This window comes from Miscanthus floridulus, chromosome 5, assembly GCF_019320115.1.
Source record: "Miscanthus floridulus cultivar M001 chromosome 5, ASM1932011v1, whole genome shotgun sequence".
Classification (NCBI taxonomy): domain Eukaryota; kingdom Viridiplantae; phylum Streptophyta; class Magnoliopsida; order Poales; family Poaceae; genus Miscanthus; species Miscanthus floridulus.
In genome coordinates, this window is record NC_089584.1 from 18172490 (window position 1) to 18192690 (window position 20201).

At 48.7% G+C, this 20201-nt stretch overlaps 1 protein-coding gene and 1 pseudogene across 1 annotated transcript; both read left to right on the forward strand.

Moving 5' to 3' along the window:
- The first annotated feature begins 441 nt into the window (after positions 1 to 441).
- On the forward strand, positions 442 to 7143 carry LOC136449609 (protein SUPPRESSOR OF K(+) TRANSPORT GROWTH DEFECT 1-like). The gene is made up of 8 exons (XM_066449711.1): positions 442 to 1144; positions 1965 to 2070; positions 4487 to 4685; positions 5907 to 5975; positions 6097 to 6171; positions 6267 to 6365; positions 6454 to 6609; positions 6701 to 7143. Exons 1-8 carry the CDS (start codon positions 667 to 669, stop codon positions 6824 to 6826), a joined length of 1308 nt encoding a protein of 435 aa, XP_066305808.1. The 5' UTR covers positions 442 to 666; the 3' UTR covers positions 6827 to 7143.
- Positions 7144 to 11308: 4165 nt separating this feature from the next.
- On the forward strand, positions 11309 to 17798 carry LOC136454346 (E3 ubiquitin-protein ligase AIP2-like; annotated as a pseudogene).
- Positions 17799 to 20201: the final 2403 nt, after the last annotated feature.

The following is a 20201-nucleotide window of genomic DNA, read 5'->3' on the forward strand; positions in this document are numbered from 1 at the left end:
CTCGGCCTCGGCCCCGCCGCCGATGCGACCGGGGGGACGCATGGGGAGGCCGCGCGACCGGTCACCGCCTCCTCCCGCTCGCCCTCGTCTTCCTCCACGTCGCCGTCCTCCTCGTCGATCCGCGTCGTCGGCGACGCGCAGGGTCCCACGCGGTGGGTGTTCATTCAGGGACATGCTCCTCCATCGCAGGGGCAAGAATGTTATTTCACCGCTATTCTCTCTCCTCAACCAGCTGCAACCAGGTCCACGGTATCCTATAGCCTAATTTCATCGAACCAGAGTGTCTTCTAGGTAAAATGCTTGAAAGTGAATGTTCCGTCGGTAAAAAACATCACTTTAAATGTCCAATAGACCCTTATCGAGCTCAAAATCGTCAACAGCTTTCTCTTTCCTTCGTAACTAGCCCAATAACAAAAAAAAAATCGCAACCAAAACACGCTTTCCCTTCCCATCTTTTCCTTTCCTCTCCCTCCACGTCTCGTCTTCGTTCCCCTTTCCTCCTGCGCATCCCGTCTTCTCCTCACCGCGTCAAACCCCAGCACCAAGCAACCGACCGCCGCCCCTCCGCTCCCCTCCCGAATCAGCCGCCGCGGTGCCCAATCCGGCCGACCCCCCCTCCGATCCGCGGGTGCCCGCCGCAGAGACGGCGCCTCTGGGCCTACCCCGATGTATAGCAACTTCAAGGAGCAGGCGATCGAGTACGTGAAGCAGGCGGTCCAGGAGGACAATGCCGGCAACTACGTCAAGGCGTTCCCTCTCTACATGAACGCGCTCGAGTACTTCAAGACCCACCTCAAGTACGAGAAGAACCCCAAGATCAAGGATGCCATCACCGCCAAGTTCAACGAGTACCTCCGCCGCGCCGAGGAGATCCGGGCGGTCCTCGATGAGGGCGGCGCGGGGCAGGGGGCCAACGGCGGCGACGCAGCCGTAGCCACGCGGCCGAAGACCAAGGGCAAGGACGGCGACGGGGGCAACGGAGGGGATGACTCCGAGCAGTCCAAGCTGAGGGCGGGGCTCAACTCCGCCATCATCACCGAGAAGCCCAACGTCAAGTGGAACGACGTTGCCGGCCTCGAGAGCGCCAAGCAGGCGCTGCAGGAGGCCGTCATATTGCCGGTCAAGTTCCCGCAGTTCTTCACGGGTGAGCGACGGTTCCTAAAAGCGTTATCTTTTTTTTTTCCCTTTTATCTTTGATCCTGATAAAGGTTTGGTGATTGCAATCGTTATGAGGTCGCCAAGGCTTTGCAGATCTTTATACTTATTAAACTGGATGGGGTGAGCTAGGGTTGATCCAACTATCCATTGTTACTGTTAGGTAGTGAATGAATAACGTTGTTTGCTGTCGATAGAGATTATTGAATATTTGATTGATTGATAACTGGTGCTATGATTTTCCGGTTTTCATTTTTAGATGATAATTTATGTTGTTGGACAAGACCATTTCCTTACATGATTTTTTTGGTTGCTCAATCTTCCTCTAGAGCATCGCTAAATGTTAAATAACCTACACATAATATCAATATCAATTAGGAGTAAAACCACAACTCCATTTTCATGTTAAAAGTGTGAACGGAAAGTTCGTTCAATTCAAAATTCAAAAGGAATCAAATATTTTATTTTTGAGAATATATGCATTCCTGTTATTCTGCTAGTTGTGTATCAAAGATTATGCCTGGCTACTTTGATTCAAATCTAGAATTGTTTGACCTGATAAAAATTTAGTTTCAACTTTGAACGGTTTGTTCGCTTGTGTGTCATTTTGGCTTTTGTGCATTTTTTTTGCTTTAATCACCAAAGCATTTCTTCGTTTTTTGTTTCTCTCAGTTAATGTTAACTAGTGCGTCCTTGTTTATATAAGTACATAATTGATGGAAAAAATATCATATGTCTGAACTCATTTGAAGTGTAGATATCTTCGTGTTGTCAACTAGTATGTACTAATGAAGAATGCTATCCCTTAGGCAAGCGGAAGCCTTGGAGGGCGTTTCTTTTGTATGGGCCCCCTGGAACAGGAAAGTCTTATTTGGCAAAAGCCGTCGCAACCGAGGCTGATTCAACGTTTTTCAGGTAGATAATCGTATATTCATCATGGCGCCAGTTCCCTTTACTTGCTCTTTTAGAGATAAGTTTTTTTTATGCTTGGAGTTTAAAATTAAAACTGTTATAGGCTTTTGGTGCATATCTTGCTATGCTTCCTTTGACTGTCATATGACTGGGTTCGTACTATATCTATCTTATCTATTCACCTATTAGTGACAACAAAATCTCGACCACTCTTGAACTCTGATTGGTCTTTCAACTTTTGCCTCGGCGCTACTAGTTGTATGCCTAGTAGAGTGTCTGCGGTCTGCCAAATTAAGAATTTTTAGGCATCCTGCATCCCTGACACATTTGTTTAGTACCTAGAGTCATCACATGACTCTTCATTTGTAGCATCACACTTTTTCTTGGTTTCAGGGGATAGATTATTTTGTTTGAGAACAGTACACACCATTCCTCACATGAACTACACAAACTTTTGATTTCTATGGAAGGGTGTGATGGATTTGTATGGGCTATTCATAAAAAAGAACTATTTCACCTGAAAGGAATTGGGTACCAATCCTTTTTTATTGAAACTTGTTCTACAATGCAATAGACTGGCATAGGGATGTAGTTTGCATCGAAACTTTCATTGATTTTTGTACATCTTTTGTGTTAATGGTACAGTTTCCTGCTTTTCTATTAGCTCCATTACAGAGGATAATGCATCTTACTTACGGTTCGTGGTGCAACTGTAGATTTTTTTCACCGTATGAGTAAAACTGTCAAAGTATGAAGTGTTTAATCTGCAAACAAGAACACATGATCATGCAGCTCCATCAAATTTTATTTTGGGGGTATCAAAAAGTTAACAAAAATGCCAACATGCCTTTTTGAAGTGTTTTTTTTAATATCATCTACAGCCAATTTGAAGATCTATACTTCATGAAATGTGAATATTTTTTTGCTCGAACTCTCATCTGTTAAGACTGTTGTGAGTGCACTTTGCACATGTGACATTTATAGACACTAATGTGTTGTTAAATAAATTGACCTATCTCAGCTATGTTATGGATTCAGATATTGTTATGAGACAATTGTTGCCATGTTATTGAATTAACCCGTACATATTAAGACTATTTGAACAAAATGCCTGCTTCCTGAAAATTGCATGCTGATGCTTGATGCAGGCGAGAGAGCTTTTAGCTCAAATCGAATAACTTTTGCAAAACTAGGAAAGTTGTCGCTTGAAAGGTGTGCCCTACAACAGTAGCTTATATATTTTAATTATATATAGCCTACACCCTCCATGTAATCCATCAGGATCCCAAAATTGAAGAGAGCTTACACTTTTCGAGCATATGGTTAATGTGGAGTTCCCATTTGTTGCTCATATTTTATAAGGAACAAATATTCTTAGTATTTACCGTCGCCATAGATATTCATTAGGGCCTGTTTGGATACAATGGCTAATTACTAGCTATCTAAAAATTGGCCAAAATTAGCTCTAGTGCATCCAAACAGGAGAGCTAATAGGTGGGCTGATTTTTTAGCCAAGTCTTCAACTTAATGTTAGCCAACTAGCTATCGAATCATAGCTAATCTAGGCTAATTTTTAACCCCAACTAGTAACTAGCCATGTGTATCCAAACAGGCCCTTAGTTTGTTAACAGACTGAAAACTGATTTTGTTCCCCAGCATTTTTTTTTGTATAAGACGATTTTTGATGCAACACAGGTATAAAGCTGGTTCGATAGAAGGATAGAGGTAAACGACTATATGTCCCTGGTGTTAATACCTTGGGTAATAGTTGTGTAGTTACTATGAATGATCACTAATGTACCTGGAGAAGAAGGGGGGAACAAATGAGAAAAGAGTGTCACCTTATATTTGGTAGAAGTTCAGGGAAAAATTATGTCATATTTGAAATAAAGGCAGTATCTTACAGACACATTCGAATTTACTGAAAAGCAAGTGGAATATTCATGAGCTATAGTCCTATAACAGCTAATTGGCCAATTATGTATGTGACTATATGTGCCAATCGATGTTTGTCTCATCTATTCCACAATAGTAAACCAAGTACCAAATTTTGACTTAATCACACTGCAGATATGTAGCTTAACTTTCCTAGAGTTATCTTTAGCCAGGTCATGCAAACAACTTGAATTTCAATAACCTGTATTCTCCCAGGATTTAATTTTGCCTTCCAGGCGTCTCTCTTGTGCAAATGAGTGTGGGTTCAAAAGAGAATAACATACAATGAGTAACTTTACATGCTACAAGGCTACCTTGGACCTTGAATGTATATATATGTCTGCTTGAACTGCTAAGGCCACATTGCATGTATATATAAGTTTGACCAAACTTGCATTTTTTTACTGCAGTAAAGCAATACTGATATCTGCTACAATTAGTTTTTCATGCCGTATCATAATTTTACGCCATTGCTTTACTGCAGTATATCTTCTTCAGATCTGGTTTCAAAATGGATGGGTGAAAGTGAGAAATTAGTTGCGAATCTTTTCCAAATGGCTCGTGAAAATGCCCCTTCCATTATCTTCATTGATGAAATTGATTCTTTATGTGGTCAACGTGGAGAAGGCAATGAAAGTGAAGCATCTAGGAGAATCAAGACTGAACTTCTTGTACAAATGCAGGTGAGGTCTTAATGTTGCAAACTGTTTCCGTGCGGCATTTGCTTAGCTGGATACGTTCTGCTTAGGATCCCAGTTTCAAAGTGTCGCCTAGGCCTCTAGGTGTACCCGGCTCACCTTGGCGAACAGTGGCTCCTTGTTGCCTAGGCGTCCAGGCGATTCCAGCTCTCGCCTGTGCCTAGTCACCTTTGAAACCATGCTTACGATGGGTATGGTGCTAAAATTGCGGACATGGAGAATGTGAAATGCTGTGAATTTAGACAAAAGAGGGATAAAAATTGTTTTTGCAAGCAACTGGCCAGTCCTGGGGGGCCTGTATTTAAACTTTCTTGTTTGGCGAAGGATTGGAGCTGTTATTCCTAGAATTGTGATAATGTGCAATCGAATGCTAGTGTCCAGAGTTATGAGTGATCAGTGATGTTATTTACCTTTACTGATACGCGGAGGAATAATAAAATCAAAAGGAAAGAAGAAATTTGAAATTCTCTTTTGTTTTTCTTTTGGCCAAGTTGTTAGCCCCAGAGATATGTTACCAAGCTATTGGGTCGTGGAGAATTGGCTAGTCAGTGCAAATGATTCTGATACTGTCATCTGGATCCAAAATCACCCTTGAAATGTATCTAAGCTAGTTTATGTTCTGCCCAGATTTGAACTCACGTAATTAGCTTGAATGTTACACTAAAAAAAAGGGCGTACCCAGTGTAGAGAGCTCCCGCTCTGTGCGGGGTCAAGGGAAGGGTGTCAGTGGCAAGCCTTACCCTCACCTGTGCAATGCGAGGAGACCGCGACTCGAACCTGGGACCTTCCGGTCACAGGCGAAGGTGGTAAGACTACCGCTTGCACCAGGCCCGCCCTTCAAGCTTGAATGCTACACTATGTTTTAAAATTGATTCTAGTATTTGTAGAAGTCGTTGCTATACTATGTCGAATTTTTAACTCAGAAAATTCTGATCATGTATCCAGTGATTGTGTACAATCTACCTGATGGAACTCCCAACGTTTTGCTGTTATTAGTACATTATGTGGCCACCATAAATACGAGTGAATTTGATAGCCTTCTGACGTAGCAAGGTTTTTACATGTAACAGAAAAGTAGAACTGAAATGGTCTGAAGATTCTGCTTCTGTTTGTTTAGATGATTTGTTTTCGTAATCTCAGAACTGCGTTCTAGGCCTTTTTTTATGTTAAATTGACATGGTCATTTTTTCCGTACCTGATTTTCAGGGTGTTGGTCATAATGATGATAAAGTTCTCGTTCTTGCTGCCACGAATACGCCATATGCTCTGGACCAGGTTAAAAAAAAAACTTGCTGAATACAATTCTGCACTGTATACAGCTTTGCGAAAAAGAAGAGGAAAGTCCCTATTATCTTGTGAAACACTGTTTTGTTCGTTGACATGTTCATTGTTGCAGGCTGTGCGGCGAAGATTTGACAAGCGTATCTACATTCCGCTACCTGACTTGAAAGCAAGGCAGCATATGTTTAAGGTTAGCAGACAGTTGTCCATTGCAACATAATTAAATTTGTCCTGTTCCATGGTGACAGTCGTTGGATAACATTTTGGAACCTTCAATTTGTACAGGTCCATCTCGGGGATACACCACACAGCTTAACTGAAAGTGATTTCGAGAGCTTGGCCCGTCGAACAGATGGGTTTTCTGGTTCTGATATTGCTGTTTGTGTAAGTAATTTTGAACTTTTGTATCTGTCATTACTAGTCTCATGTATCCGTACTATGCAATGGAATCTGATACTTGTTTCTTTAACAGGTTAAGGATGTGTTATTTGAACCTGTGCGCAAAACACAGGATGCCATGTTTTTCTTCAAGGCGGACGGTGACATGTGGATGCCATGTGGACCAAAGCAACCGGGCGCTGTACAGACCACCATGCAGGAGCTTGCATCCAAAGGCCTTGCTGCAAAGGTAACAAAAGATGCCGATTCTTCCATTGCAGTGTTAAGAGAGGCCCTCCCAGTTGAATTGCAAAGGTAAAGGTCTCTTTTTTTTAATGTAGATTCTTCCGCCACCTATCTCAAGGACGGATTTTGAGAAGGTCCTGTCGAGGCAGAGGCCGACAGTTAGCAAGAAGGACCTGGAGGTGCATGAGAGGTTCACAAAGGAGTTCGGCGAGGAGGGCTGATACACCCCGCGCGGACGCACACCCATGCACAGCTGCACCACACAAATGTATATTGTTTATTATGATGACTTTGATTGTTCTGCTTGGAAGTTGCATTCACAGGATTGTACATTTGGTAGCCCAACTACGACTAATCATGTCCGCTGCTTTCTCGTGTTGGGCTATCGATGGGCCTCTGTTGTCAACTTATTTCATTTTTATTACACATGGAAATTTTCCACAGGTGTATTATGGAATAATAATTCTTAACGTGGAGTCCTTGTGGTGCATCCCTGTATGTATAGTTATTTCACCAACGGTCGAAGTTTTTACGCTGAGTTTCTTCTCCCTCCAGTTTGATTTTACTTGCAGGGTCATTTTATTAGAGGCTATATGCTGAAGGTGAACTTCTAATTCTCACAGGCGTTTTGTTTGAGGTATCTAGCTCCGCTAGAATCTGCACATCTCAGTCATGGTTCACATTTTTATAGTTTGTACCACAAACTTTATCAGTTTTGAATGATTTGAATCTACATCTGTTCTGGTTGGTACGTCCTGTATTTGGAGTAATCGGGCTCTATTATTTTGAGCGTACAAAAAATGTTGGATCTGAATTCTGAAACATTGTATGGCTCATGATACTGAACATCATGCCTAGGGATGTCAATCGGGTTGCTCATGAAATAGCTAGGAGATGTTTCACTAGTAAACAATCATGTATTTGGGTCAATGAACCTTTAGTTTTCTTCTTGAGTATTTGATGAACGATATAACTATTCTGATGAATCAATAACTGTTCTGATAAAAAAAAGTGGCCGATGGGCGTTCCCAAAAAAAAAAAAAAGCGGACAATTCAGGTTGCTGTGGTATGAAAAATCTGGTTAAAAATGGTTTGGTTGCTGACTGCATCTGCATGCATGCCGACTTTGGCTGGCGGGATTCATCGGTGCCCGTGATGGTGCAGTTGTAGTACACAGATGCAACAAGATGAGCTTCTGGTCTCTGGCTGCCAGATTCACCAGAGCGCTCAGCCAGATCATGATCGAGAGGACAACAGCCTTGCACGCGTCGTGTCAGCAAACAGCTACGTAGAAAACGATGGATCGATCGATCAGTCACCATGCATCGGTGTTACTGTACCATGTACTGTCCGACTCCGAGCGAATTTAGATTTTAGTCGCTGTCCATCGAATATACATGTATAGAATATTAAATATAAATTAATTATGAAACTAAATAAACAAACTGGGATTAATTTAGGAGACGATTTTTTATGCCTAATTAGTTGATAATTTAACAATGTGGTGCTACAGTAACTATGTGCTAATGATGGATTAATTAAGCTTAATAAATTCGTCTCGCGTAGTACTAACGAAACTTATAATTTATTTTTTTTATCAGTATTCGAATACCTCATACGCACATCCAATATTACACCTTTTAAACTTTAGTCGCCGCATCCCTGTATCCATCCATGGAACACTGCTCACTGCTGCCAAGTAAAAGCACGAAACGTACGTACGTATATACTATATATATACGGGTGCGATCAGCCAAGTGTAAAATGGTTTACGTACGCCAGTTACGGCCTCTGACGTCCTCGTGGTACCAGCTGGCCGCGTACTGCACAAATAAACTACTACTCGTACACTACGAGTACACAGAAGCGTCCGATGCCGTCGCGCTTTCTTTCTTTGAACCGATGGCCGGCTGGCCTGGCTGTGGCCAGCTTAGGCTCGGCTCTCATGGTACAACCTCCCTTGTCTTTGATACGATGTACACATGGATAAAATCACCTCGCATGCGGAACACGGTGGCGTTACACCCCCCAACTCCCCCTCTTCCTCTTGTTGGCATTTCACCGAACACTTGCTAGGCGCCTACTGGGCCACCTGGGCGGCGGCGAGGAGCAGGAGCAGGAGCAGGAGCAGGAGCAGGAGCACGAGCACGAGCAGGACCAGCACCACCTGACGATGGCGTTGCTCGCGTCGCCGCCGCACTGCCGGCGCGCAACCTTGCACGCACGGAAGCACCGTCGGCGGCCCGGTCGACCCCGCCACCGTGCACGCCATTGCTGCCATCCGCCGTTCTGCGTCGTACCACTCCGCCATGGCGTCACCTTGCCGTCCGCGGAAACACCACGAAGCCCCTCAGCCTCACCTTGTCACGGGCGACACCCCCAGCATGGCCGGCATCGGCCGGCGACCATCTGCCCGTCGCCCTGCTCTGCTCAGACCGCGTCGCCGCGCGTGGCCCCGTCTACCCCGACGCACGCTCGCAGCCCAGCTCGCCTAGGCCTCGCGTTGGCTAGGCGCCGGGCGGCCGGGGCGCCGTCACGCTCGCGCGGCCGTCTCAGCGTGGCGTCGGTGGCGCGGCGGCTACGGCCGCAGAGGGGCAGCAGGGCTCCTGGCCGTCGTCGGTGGCGCGGCGGCTACGGCACCACGCGCGCGCGGCCGGCTCAGCGTGGCGGCGGCGGCACCGCGCGTACAGCCAGAGCAGCAACGGTGGCTCGAGGCAACGACAAAGGAGAAGAAGGGACCGGTGGGTGAGAGAGACGGGACTCGGAGGTGACGCGAACCTGTGCTTCGGCGCTTCATCCAGCCAGGCCACGAAAAAACGGAGGTTGAGTTCGTTTCCCCGGAGCCATGAGAGAGACAAGGTTTTGCACGCGCCTGGCCTGGCCCAATGGTGAGCCCAGAACATCAAACAGGGGAGTTGCAGCCCCATGGCCTGAATTTTTTACATTTTAGTCTTTTTTTAGTTTCTCATAAATGGACCCTTGGCGGAAAGAATTCAGAAAATAGACCCTTAGCTCGGCGCCATTGGTGCTGGCGCCGAGCTAACACGTCTCGGTGCCAGCGTCTCTGGCGCCGAGCTCCTGGGCAGGGTAGATGACATGGCAGTGAGCTCGGCGCCGAGCTCGGTGCCAGAGGGACTGACGCTGAGCTCACTGCCATTTATGCAGCCTAGAAACCACGACTAGGATTCCAGCTATGCAGCCTAGAAACTAGATGATAAGATAATACATGTGGAACCCTGTATGAAATGAGTGATCTCGTGGTAATGTTGTAAGAACTACATCAAATGCCAACCATTTACGACCATTTAATTAGATGACATATGTTGAGTTTACATTTGTTGGGTTTATCAAGTTGAGCATATGTAAAAACAAAACAAATGTGGGTCTATTTTTGTTATGCACTTAACATAGCTATATCTCCTCAAAAGAATTACCTATCTGTCGGGTTCATTAACCCGGGGTCCCTTAGGGACCAGCTTCCACGCCAAGGCTCGGCCCAGAAGAACGACATTTTCTTCTTTTGGACCGGCCCAAGAGTCTGAACTCAACAGACCGGAGCACTCGCTTCAGGCCCAGGCCACCTTCGGCCCGTCTCTCCGACCGGAGCGCTAGCTCAGGCTCAGGCCGGCTCCGAACGGCCTCTCCGATCGGAGCGCTAGCGTCAGGCCCCGGCCGCCTCCGCACGACCTCCACTCGGAAAGCCTGATCCGAGGACCGCCTCCGACTCCGACCCCGTGTCTCTGACCGGGATTCGTAGAAAACCCTGCGCATCACTATTCTCCGACTGGCGCGCTAGAACCGACTAGGGACCATCCGACCGGGGACGCTCGCTCGGAAAGAACCAGAAGGCGTGTGGAGGCATGGCTCACAAGTCAACACCACTGTACCAGGGACCATACCCTGCATGAAGTAGTGCTCTGCAGCCACCCTGACACAAAGTATTATAGGGGCCGCTAGAAACTCCCATATGGTAAGCCCCCTCCGCGTGTCTCTGGACACCGATTGTGGTATGGGCTCCAGGATTTGCCATACCGGGTGAACATAGCACAGCTCATCACATGCCACTAGGCATCCAAAAGTATTCTGCAGGTACCGGCGTCATCCTTCTGGAAGAAGATAGCTCGACCTCACGTGCACATCTGACATCCTACAGCGACATCGACAGTATTGGGGGGCTTCAACCATTATCCAGTTTTCATCACCGTAGGCAGCAAGACTTAGAAATATCTGTATCCTCCCCCTCTCACCTGTAAGAGCCATCCCCTTCATCTATAAAAGGGGATGCTCTCCCTCCAACCAGGAGAGATCAACTTCTTCAAGCCCAGACTCACTAGATCGACATCAACACTCCCAACCACAGGACCGCGAAGTTCCGACCGCGACCCTTCTGGTCGGAGCCGACCGAACCTCTTGTACACCCCCTTCTTCCTCCTCGTTTGTACCCCCACTACAGACTTTGAGCACCTGGGCTCAGGAATAAAGTCGCCGACCGACCCCGACTGGACATAGGGCACGTTGCCTGAACTAGTATAAATCTTGTGTCATTGAGTGCTAGGCCACCTCCCGATCATAACGTACAACAAAACTACAAATATTTACTAGTTGGTCACTTTCTGCACCGACAGTTGGCGCTGTCCGTGGGGAAGACGTTGTACGTTCAACACTCTTGGTCATCGGATGGCCCATTTTCCGCCACTCCCACCATGGCGGGCTCGGGCGATACGATTCGCTTCGGATCGCTGGAGTTCCCCGCACTCTCGCCCGTCGGTATGCGGGTTCCACCCATCTTCAAGCCATTCTAGGTCTTCCGCTTTGGGAGCCTAGACTTCATCGTCGATTGGCTCGGCGTACTTCACCTCCACGAGGAGGCTCACAACCCAGCACCCATCGGAGGGACGTCCTCCATCGACTCCGGGACATGCGACTTCAACGGCACGGCATCTGCGCTTCATTCCGAGCAAACTCTCTGCTCAAACCCCGCTGTGAGTAATATACATGCTGTTATTTACTTATTGCGCTCTATCTTCCGCCAAATACCCAGTGGGTTATCGTTGTCCCCATTGCAGCCGCCATACGGCCGGTTCCCCCTATGGCCTTGCGTCTTCCGTGGACGCACACGCCCGGGGACTCCAAAAGGCGCTGGCACCGCACCCTCTCACATCTGAGTTTGTGGGGATGGCGAGCTATGCTCCCACCTATTTCCTCGACATCATGGATGACGACGTCGGGAGTGATGGCTCCAGCATCGGCGATGTGGCGCCTAGCCACCGTCGGTCCTAGGAGTACGCTGCGGCGGACGCACCGGAACGGCCGCTTGGGGTAATGGAGTCCTTTCAGACCCACGTCCCGCCGGGCCCCTAGGCGGGGACCCCTGAGCTCACACGTGAGCATAGGGAGGATCTACGACGATAGTGGCCGCATCAGCCACCAACTGCACCAACGCGCTCGGCGCACCATACTGCGCCCCGTGCGCATAGACCGGCGAGCGGCGCTTGGGGTCGCGCCCATCAGCTCCAGTGCAATGCCTCGGTTCGGGGGACCAACCCCCACAGTTTGCTTAGGCCAGTCAGAACGTTGCCACCGCGGCAATGCTCCTGCGTGACCTGCCCGAGCCGAACGACCCTCGTGGATGAGCAATCCACCAGAACCTCCGGGCACTATTGGAGACCGCCGCCATTCAGCAAGCGGAGTGCTCCGTATCGCGACGCCAACCCACGACCTTGCTCCCCATCCGGGGAACAGGGACGTAGCAGACAGGGCACTACACCCTATCATCGCCACAACCACCGATTGCGGCACAAGAAGCCGCAACCGCTTCTCGTCTTGACTCGACGACCGCCCCATGCCGACCGCCCATCTACGTGCAGCTCGGACCGAACCAAGATGCGCGCAGCGTCAACCGAAGTCCCAGCCCTGACAGCCTGGAACCACGGACCTTTGTCCAACACCCCCAGCAAGCCCCTTTTCCGCCACGCTTCAACGGGGGCCACGACAAAGGTAAGGCCAGGTGCTAGGATCAAGACAAGGGCCCCTCCATGCAGAGGGGAAAAAAGAACAGAAAGGATCGCCGCCAATCGGCCAACTCCGTGTTGGCCGCCGCGGCAGATTACGCGGGCACTCAGCCCCGGCAAGACCCTCTGGGCCACTTTCACGAGCTCATGGAGAGCCCGTGCACCAACCACAACTATCCCGTCAACCATCTCTACAAGGACTGCCAGCTCCTCAAGCGCCTGCTGAGGTAGGCTGGCAGGCTAAAGGAGGAAGAAGACGGGGAAGCACCGACTGAAGGACGACAACGACGGCGACGCCCTCTCCATGGACCTTGGAACAGCTATGTCTTTTCTTCTTTTCCTAAGTTTCAATCTTACCTTACTTAGCGAATGCTCCTACAAGAGCACCCCGACCCGAACACTGTTCGGTTCAGAGCACTCGGGGGCTCCACCACGGGGCTCTACTACCCCTTTGTTGCTTTTTACCTTAAGTACTCTTTTGCTTTTGTATAAAGAAACTCATTCCTACCCTAACAGAAGGGTGGTTCATTCTTTTGTTTTACCTTATGTAACTTTGCTTTAGAACATTCCGACTGATCGCACCCCGCCTTTTCCTATGGCTACGACCGGTCAAGGCTCGCGGGCCATGCCCCAGGCTCGCAAAGTTGTGACCTACGGAACAAACAGGCAGGTATGAGATAGAAAGAAATTTAAAACAAAATTATGCTAAGGGAAAACTAAGGAACGAAAGGGAACAAGCTTTCCCGAATGGAGCGACTCCATCACAAGAACAAAAACCAATTACAGTCATTAAAACACACCACGAAACCTCTTACATGGGGGCTTCCCCACAAACTTAAAACTTCCTACATTTGCTAACTACTATTATATTTTTACATGCTACTGGGCCGACCCGGCGACATCCGACGATGGTGCAACCGACGAAGGCTCGAGCTGTTCACTTCCCGACGACGCGGCATCCGGCTCGGCCAAGACTGGGGCAACATTCACCTCCAATCCGACATCACGCTTCGGGTTTGCAAAAGGATCCGTAAGTCCTCCCCCTCGCTCACTCTTCCTCTCACTAAGGAACCGTCGCAGCGTACAGGCACTCTCGGTGAGAAAGAAGGAAGGAAGAGCGAGGAATCTCCGCCAGAAGAGACCACCAGACCTCCCTGAGTCGATCGAGTCACCTAGGAGAGATCAACTAGCCTCCTGAGTCGATCGATTCACTCAGGATAAGCACCTGAGATACAGGTAGGAAGCCAAGGGGCGCCCCATGTGGGCCATGCCGACTCCGTCTCGAATGACGAGCACGGGTCCCGGTCAGACATTTCCGACTAAAGCTCTTCGAACCCCGTCTCTCAGGTCATCAAGGTAAGCATGTGTTCATTAAATACAAAACTGTTCACACGAGAGCTAACCCACGATTGACAAGCACATGTCTCGGATGGGCGTTTTTGACTGGAGCTCTTCGAACCCCGTCGTTCCAGTCTTCAAGGTAAAACACCATCAAAGCCCCTCTATTTCATTACAAATCATTCATACATCCATACACGCATTCATCTCATACGCCTGAATCCCCCGGACAGTTAGGGCATGAACCATCCGGGGGCTCGGGAACTAAGCATCGCACGTGCAGCGAAATGCACCAAAACGCTCTGTGTTGCGCCACGAAGCGGTGGCTTACCTCATTCGACATGAGCAACCAAACAAAGCCAGGGGAGAAAACCGTAGATGAGCACCATGCGGCCTTCGCCCGGTTTGGCAACCCGGGTCATCTCAACCTTCTCGTTCGATCCTGAACCTCTTGCCAAGCCCACAGAATCTCCATCGAGGGGAGGCCGTCAGGCCACATGGGTCGGTCTATGGAATGACCTAGGCATCTGTCGGGCTGTAGGTAAAGGAGTAGTGGAATGTCACAAGAGGGCTATGCCGACCCCATCACGAACGACAGACCCGGATTCTACTCGATCACACCCGTTAGCGAGCTCACCGAGCTAGTCTTTGAGCCCGAGCGATCAGGACGGGCAACGAAACTCAGCCCCTCCGGTTGTGAGGAATTGGATGGGGTAGCGCAAAAACGACTCACAGCCCCCACGAAGGCCCGACAAGGCTCGGGGGTTTAAACGCCATGGGACTGCGACTCCAAACTCGCGTCGACGGGATAGGCGACATCCAGCTATGGCTTGGGTCCGCGACTCCTTAAATCGCGTCGACGGGATAGGCGACATCCGGCTACGGCTTGGGTCCATGACTCCTTAATTCACGTCGACGGGATAGGCGACATCCGTGTACGGCTTGGGACCGTGACTCCTTAACTCGCATAACGGCTTCAGACGGCTTCACTAACTAAAACTAACTCTTTTGATCCACGGCGAGCACCGACGCCTGGGTCTACTCGCGACTCCACCTTACCCGATCCCACGGCGCGCAACAACGGCAAAGATGGAACTCTGTTGCATCCAAAACTAAGTTATTTCCATTCACGGCGCGCACCGACGCCAGGGCTTGTTTCAAAAACTAAAAACTTCCTCGTCCGATCCCCGGCGCGCACCGACGCCGGGATCATTAAGTTCTATCTCAATCCAATCCCCGTGCTTAAAAACACCTCGGCTGCACAACGATGCCATGGTTAAACAAAATTCCGTCTCAAACTAAAAAACATGCATACACGCCTGCTGAGACGACACCCCCAACTGGTTCGGCCCGAACCGCCTGGGGCTCAGGGGCTACACCCACGGGTGCGCTCGCGCGCACCCACAGGCAAGACAAAAATCCCCCAGACGATTCTATCTGAATCGCCCAAGGGCTCGGGGGCTCCTGTCGGGTTCATTAACCTGGGGTCCCTCGGGGACCGGCTTCCACACCAAGGCTCGGCCCAGAAAAATGGCCTTTTCTTCTTGTGGACCGGCCCAAGAGTCTGAACTCAACAGACCGGAGCACTCGCTTCAGGCCCAGGCCGCCTTCGGCCCATCTCTCCGACCGGAGCGCTAGCTCAGGCTCAGGCCGGCTCCGAACGGCCTCTCCGATCGGAGCGCTAGCGTCAGGCCTCGACCGCCTCCACATGGCCTCCACTCGGAAAGCCTGATCCGAGGACCGCCTCCGACTCCGACCCCGTGTCTCCGACCAGGATTCATAGAAAACCCTGCTCATCGCTATTCTCCGACTGGCGCGCCAGAACCGACTAGGGACCATCCAACCGGGGATGCCCGATCAGAAAGAATCAGAAGGCGTGTGGAGAAAGGCAAGGCATGACTCACAAGTCAACACCACTATACCAGGGACCATACCCTGCACGAAGCAGTGCTCTGCACCCACCCTGACATAAAGTATTGTAGGATCCGCTAGAAACTCTCATATGGTAAGCCCCCTCCGTGTGTCTCTGAACACCGATTGCGGTATGGGCTCCAGGATTTACCATACCGGGTGAACATAGCATAGCTCCTCACATGCCACTAGGCATCCAGAAGTATTCTGCAGGTACCGGCGTCATCCTTCCTGAAAAAGATAGCTCGACCTCCCGTGCACATCTGACATCCTACAGCGACATCGACAGTATTGGGGGGCTTCAACCATTATTCAATTTTCATCACCGTAGGCAGCAAGACTTAGAAATATCTGTACTCTCCCCCTCTCACCTGTAAGAGCCATCCCCTTCATCTATAAAAGGGGATGCACTCCCTCCAACCAGGAGAGATCAAATTCTTCAAGCCTAGACTCACTAAATCGACATCAACACTTCCAACCACAAGACCGCCAAGTTTCGACCACGACCCTTCCGGTCGGAGCCGACCGAACCTCTTGTACACCCCCTTCTTCCTCCTTCTCATTTGTACCCCCACTATAGACTTTGAGCACCTGGGCTCAGGAATAAAGTCGCCGACCGATCCCGACTGGATGTAGGGCACGTTGCCTGAACCAGTATAAATCCTGTGTCATTTAGTGCTAGGCCACCTCCGATCATAACGTACAGCAAAACTACAAATATTTACTAGTTGGTCACTTTCTGCACCGACACTGTCAATATCTATTTGTTAATAAGATGTTGCCTTTCGCAGACAGCAGATTTCTTTTTGAAGGGCACCTTACTGTGGGACAGGAACCTCCACCTCCAGCATGGCTTGTTGCCTAGAATTTAACGCGGGAATTGAGCATACTAACTGAATCCTCTGGAGATCAAGATGGGAACAACAATGTAATAGTGCCTGGAGCCGAGGAGATTACACCTGCTATAATGAACCTCCTAGAAACCATATCAGGCGACAGGGATCTAGAAACTGCTTTGGAAGAATCATTGCAGGTGTGCATGAATACTTAATAATCATTTCATGAGAATCCACTTCTTTAGTACATTGCTAGGTCTCATGTCAGTGCACACTGCTAGGTCTTTTAACCAACTAAAGAAGGGTGCACAATTATATGCTTCTGATCTTTAGTTTGTCCAATCTCATGACAAACTACCCTTGTACACCAAATTTGCACTGCACTCAAGTGATAGTACTGATTTGCTCAATGGCAAAGGTAATCTCATCATGTTCTGATGGATGGGGAAATAATTCTCTTTAAATTTATTATTATCATTGTTATTGAGACCTTGCATGTAGTGGGAAGGATCTAGCTATACAATTTGTAGTCAAGTACAACTTTCTAACTCTGCCATGTAAGTCTGCTTCAGGTAGCTGAAACTGTAATAGGACGTGAAAATACTGATCTCGAGTTACATTTTGATGCCAGGGAATCATTGAGCATCCACCAAGAGCACCCCCGGCTTCAAAGGAAGTTGTTGCCAATCTACCTGTCATTACTGTTACCAAGGAAGTCATTGCTAGATTGGGTAGTGAGACGGAGTGTGCTGTCTGTCGCGAAAACTTGGTTGTGGATGACAAGATGCAGGAGCTTCCTTGCAAGCATCTCTTCCATCCTCCTTGTCTGAAGCCATGGCTGGTAAACTTCTTGTGAACCCTTCAAATAAGTAGGTAGATTTGGAGTGGAGGAGCTTCATTGTTGCAATCAGTGTATCTTACCAACCGTGATTTTTTGTTTTATTTAGGACGAGAACAACTCCTGCCCTATATGCCGGCATGAGCTGAGGACGGATGACCATGCGTATGAGAGCAGGAAGGAGCGTGAAAGGGAGGAGGAGGAAGATAGAAGGGGTGCGGCAAATGCTGTCAGGGGTGGGGAATTCATGTATATCTGAACTCAACAGTACCAGAATGTAATCGCTGTGATGAACTTTGTGATTATCTGATGCATTACTGTCGTACACCTCTTGTTCTCCGCAAATACTAGGTATAACCATGTGCTACATGTACCTAGTTACATATCTTGTGATCAACCACTGATCTGTGCTATGTGCTATCTGTGTTCGTTTGTCTTACCATCTAGTTTCTAGGTTGCATAGCTGGAATTCTAGTCGTGGTTGGCTGGGGTTAAATGACAGTGAGCTCGACGCCAGAGTGCTGGAATCCTAGTCGTGGTTGGCTGGGGTTAAATGACAGTGAGCTCGGCGCCAGTCACTCTGGCGCCGAGCTCGACGTCAAGATCTACGGCGCCGAGCTCGGCGCCAGAGTGACTGGCGCCGAGGTCACTGTCATGTCATCTAGCGTGCTCAGGAGCTCGGCATCAGAGATGCTGGCGCTGAGACGTGTTATTTCAGCGCCAGTATCAATGGCATCAAGCTAAGGATTTATTTTCTGAATTCTTTTCAACAGAAATCTATTTGTGAGAAACTAAAAAAAGCTAAAATATAAAAAATTCGACCTCAGGGCTCGGCCAGGCCCTCCGGCCGGTATCAAACAGGCCCTAGGCGTCGATGCAAGCGTACATGCATGCATTTTGTCAGACCAACTGTGCACCTGCGTACGTACCGTAGGTAGGTCCACCTCCTAAACCTTTGGCGATCTATCCCATCGAATATTTAACGTATACAATATAAACTAATTACGAAATTAAATGCATAGATTAAGATTAATTTACGAGATGAATTTATTAATCCTAATTAGTCCATGATTTGACGTGCTAAGTAACATATGCTAATGACAGATTAATTAGGTTTAATAAATTCATCTCGTGGATTACTGACGGATTCTGTAATTTATTTTTTTTATTAGTATTTCATATGGCACCTCTAAAACTTTAGCACTTCATCCAAACACCTTATCCTCTTCCCTGACAACAGGTTCAGCATGCCGTCTGCCGGCGTCTGGATCTGTCACTTTAATCCTGCCTATACACTTGTAATTGTGCCGCATATATACTATATATGTATACAAATAATAACTATTTTTAGCTATCTCATCATCTAAAAAGAGAGAGAGAGGATGCATGCATGCATGGGAGAGGGAAATGAAACAGGCAGCATGCATCAGCACAGTACTTCCATGCAATGCACCTTGACTTTGACCATCAAGTTGGTGCTACAGAGAGTGAGAGTGAGAGCCAGAGAGACATTCTTGTCACCTTCCTTTTCTTTTGTTATTTTATAAAAAAAAAGGAGTCTACGTATGCTCGCAGAATATATATATTGCAGCTATTGGTCATATGCATCTTTCCAAACTTCAGTTTGGCAGTAACTATTCACCTCTACAATCACATGGTTCACCCCGGCAGGGGACATGTGACACGTCACCCCCATAATCTCTCAGTCATTCGATCTCGTGATCAACGCTCTAGAATCACTCCCCTGTCATGTACAGTGCACCGGTAAAAATATATCATCCTCTCCTCTCTCTCTCTCTCCCTCTCCCCTCGCCCCTTCTCTTCCCCTCCCTCCCCCTTCCTCCCGATCTCCCGAAATAGACAGGGCAGCGGCGCGAGCGCACCTCGGCGGTGCCCGGCCCTCGGCGCGGCGACGGCCACCCTCGCTGGTGGCACACCGGTGACCCCCTCCCCCTCTGCCTCCTTCCCCCCTCTATCTGCTCTCGACCTCCTCTCTCTCTCTACCTCTCTCGGTCTCTCCCCATGCCCTCTCTCTCTCTTCCTCGCTCCTCGCTCCTCGCTCCGAACGCCGCTGATCCCCGCGCTGCGCGCGCGCGGTGACCTACCCCGGCACATCGGCTGGCCAGCCAGCCCCTGGCGAGACAACGACACCGGCGTAGGGTTTCACGTCTCCATCGCCCGGCTATCCCTGGATCGACCGGGACCCGGCGTGGGTGATGCAGCGCCTGTCGCCCATCCCCCACTCCCCCGTGTGGCCTCCTGCACGCTGCTCGCGCGGCTCTGCTTTGCCTCGATCCATCCGCTCCCTGGTTTGCTCTCTCTCTCCCTCAATCCGTGCAGTGGATCTGCTATGTGTGGTGCCATTGCTTTGCGATTTGGAGGCAATCCGACAAGCTAAGGTCCATTTAATCGTCCAGCTGGCATTGCTTTGCGATTTGGAGGCAATCCATCTATTGTTCTCCCACTTTTCCCTTACCAATCTAGATGGTTACTGCCTTACAGCAGATTTTTTTGCATTGCGTATTGTGTCACCTGCTCAGTTCGGCTGGATCTTGAGAATACTAGGTATTGTGACATATATCTGACGATATCACCATGTCAATGATATTTGTTCATGCTCATGATTATGTGCCATATATCTGAGGACATGACCATGATATTT

Excerpts from the sequence above, each read along its gene's own strand:
- LOC136449609 (XM_066449711.1), top strand. The coding sequence starts at position 667 with ATGTATAGCAACTTCAAGGAGCAGGCGATCGAGTACGTGAAGCAGGCG. Across the intron at positions 4,686-5,906 it reads AACTTCTTGTACAAATGCAG|GGTGTTGGTCATAATGATGA; the intron begins GTGAGGTCTTAA and ends CCTGATTTTCAG. Across the intron at positions 5,976-6,096 it reads CGCCATATGCTCTGGACCAG|GCTGTGCGGCGAAGATTTGA; the intron begins GTTAAAAAAAAA and ends TCATTGTTGCAG.